Source organism: Neopelma chrysocephalum, unplaced genomic scaffold (assembly GCF_003984885.1).
Source record: "Neopelma chrysocephalum unplaced genomic scaffold, ASM398488v2 Primary Assembly neopelma1_95168, whole genome shotgun sequence".
NCBI classification, from domain to species: Eukaryota; Metazoa; Chordata; class Aves; order Passeriformes; family Pipridae; genus Neopelma; species Neopelma chrysocephalum.
The window spans coordinates 7,962-9,087 of NW_020923859.1; the positions used below are offsets into that span (position 1 = coordinate 7,962).

General features: G+C 51.2%; 1 protein-coding gene across 1 annotated transcript in view; it reads right to left on the reverse strand.

Annotated features, from left to right (window-relative positions):
* The window catches only part of DNAJC27 (DnaJ heat shock protein family (Hsp40) member C27), a gene marked incomplete at its 5' end in the record, with an annotated part of 6,445 nt that extends 5,707 nt beyond the window's left edge, over window positions 1-738 (reverse strand). Inside the window, one exon of the mRNA XM_027707988.1 lies at window positions 535-738. Within this exon, the coding sequence (XP_027563789.1) occupies window positions 535-738 (204 nt within the window). The remainder of the gene's footprint in view (window positions 1-534) is intronic.
* Window positions 739-1,126: the final 388 nt, after the last annotated feature.

Sequence of the window (1,126 nt, forward strand, 5' to 3'; positions counted from 1 at the left end):
AACATTCCCAAATCCCTGTTTTTCCTCACAAACATTCCCAAAATCCCTCTGCTTCCTCATAACCTTCTCCTGGAATGAATTCCCTACAAACTACATTCCAAAAATCCCTGTTTTTCCTCACTAACGTTCCCAAATCCCAATTTTATCCCACAAACATTCCCAAAATCCCTCTTGTTCCTCCCAACATCTTGTCCCTCACAAACATTCCCAAATCCCCCTTATTCCTCACCAACATTCCCAAAATCCCTGTTTTTCCTCACAAACATTCCCTTGGAATCAATTCCCTACAAACCACATTCCAAAATCCCTCTTGTTCCTCACAAACATTCCCAAAATCCCTGTTTTTCCTCACAGACATTCCCAAATCCCTGTTTTCCCTCACAAACATTCCCAAAATCCCTGTTTTTCCTCCCACATTTCTCCTGGAACCTCTTCCCTCCATCCCAGCACCATTTCCCACCCTTCCCACCCACCGGAGCTCCCGCCGGGAATTCTGGGAATTCTGGGAATTCCGGGAAGCTCCAGAATTCCCACCTTGTTGGCGCAGACGACGAAGACGACGTTTTCCATGTTCCCATGAGGTCCCAGCTCCTGCTTCATCTCGGCCAACCAGGAATCCAGGGAATCGAAGGATTCCTTGGATCCCACGTCGTAAACCAGGAGAACACCCTGAGTGTCCTTGTAGAACTCGTTCCGGACCTGCGGGAATGACGGGAAACAGGGAATGGATCCCGCTGGGAAAGGGGAGATTGGGAAGGGATTCCTGGCTGGGAGGGTGGGGAGGGGCTGGGCTGGAATTCCCAGAGAAGCTGTGGCTGCCCCTGGATCCCTGGGAGTGTCCAAGGAAAGGTTGGATTCCCTGGGATAGCGGGAGGTGTCCCTGAACATGGAATGGGATGAGCCTTAAAATCCCTTCCCACCCAAACCATCCCCAAATTCCATGATGGGAATGTGGGATCAGGGATTCCAGAGGCTTGGGATAGGAATGTGGGATCAGGGATTCCAGAGGCTTGGGATAGGAATGTGGGATCAGGGATTCCAGAGGCTTGGGATAGGAATGTGGGATCAGGGGTCCAGAGGCTTGGGATGGGATGGGAATGGGGGATCAGGGATTCCAGAGGCTTGG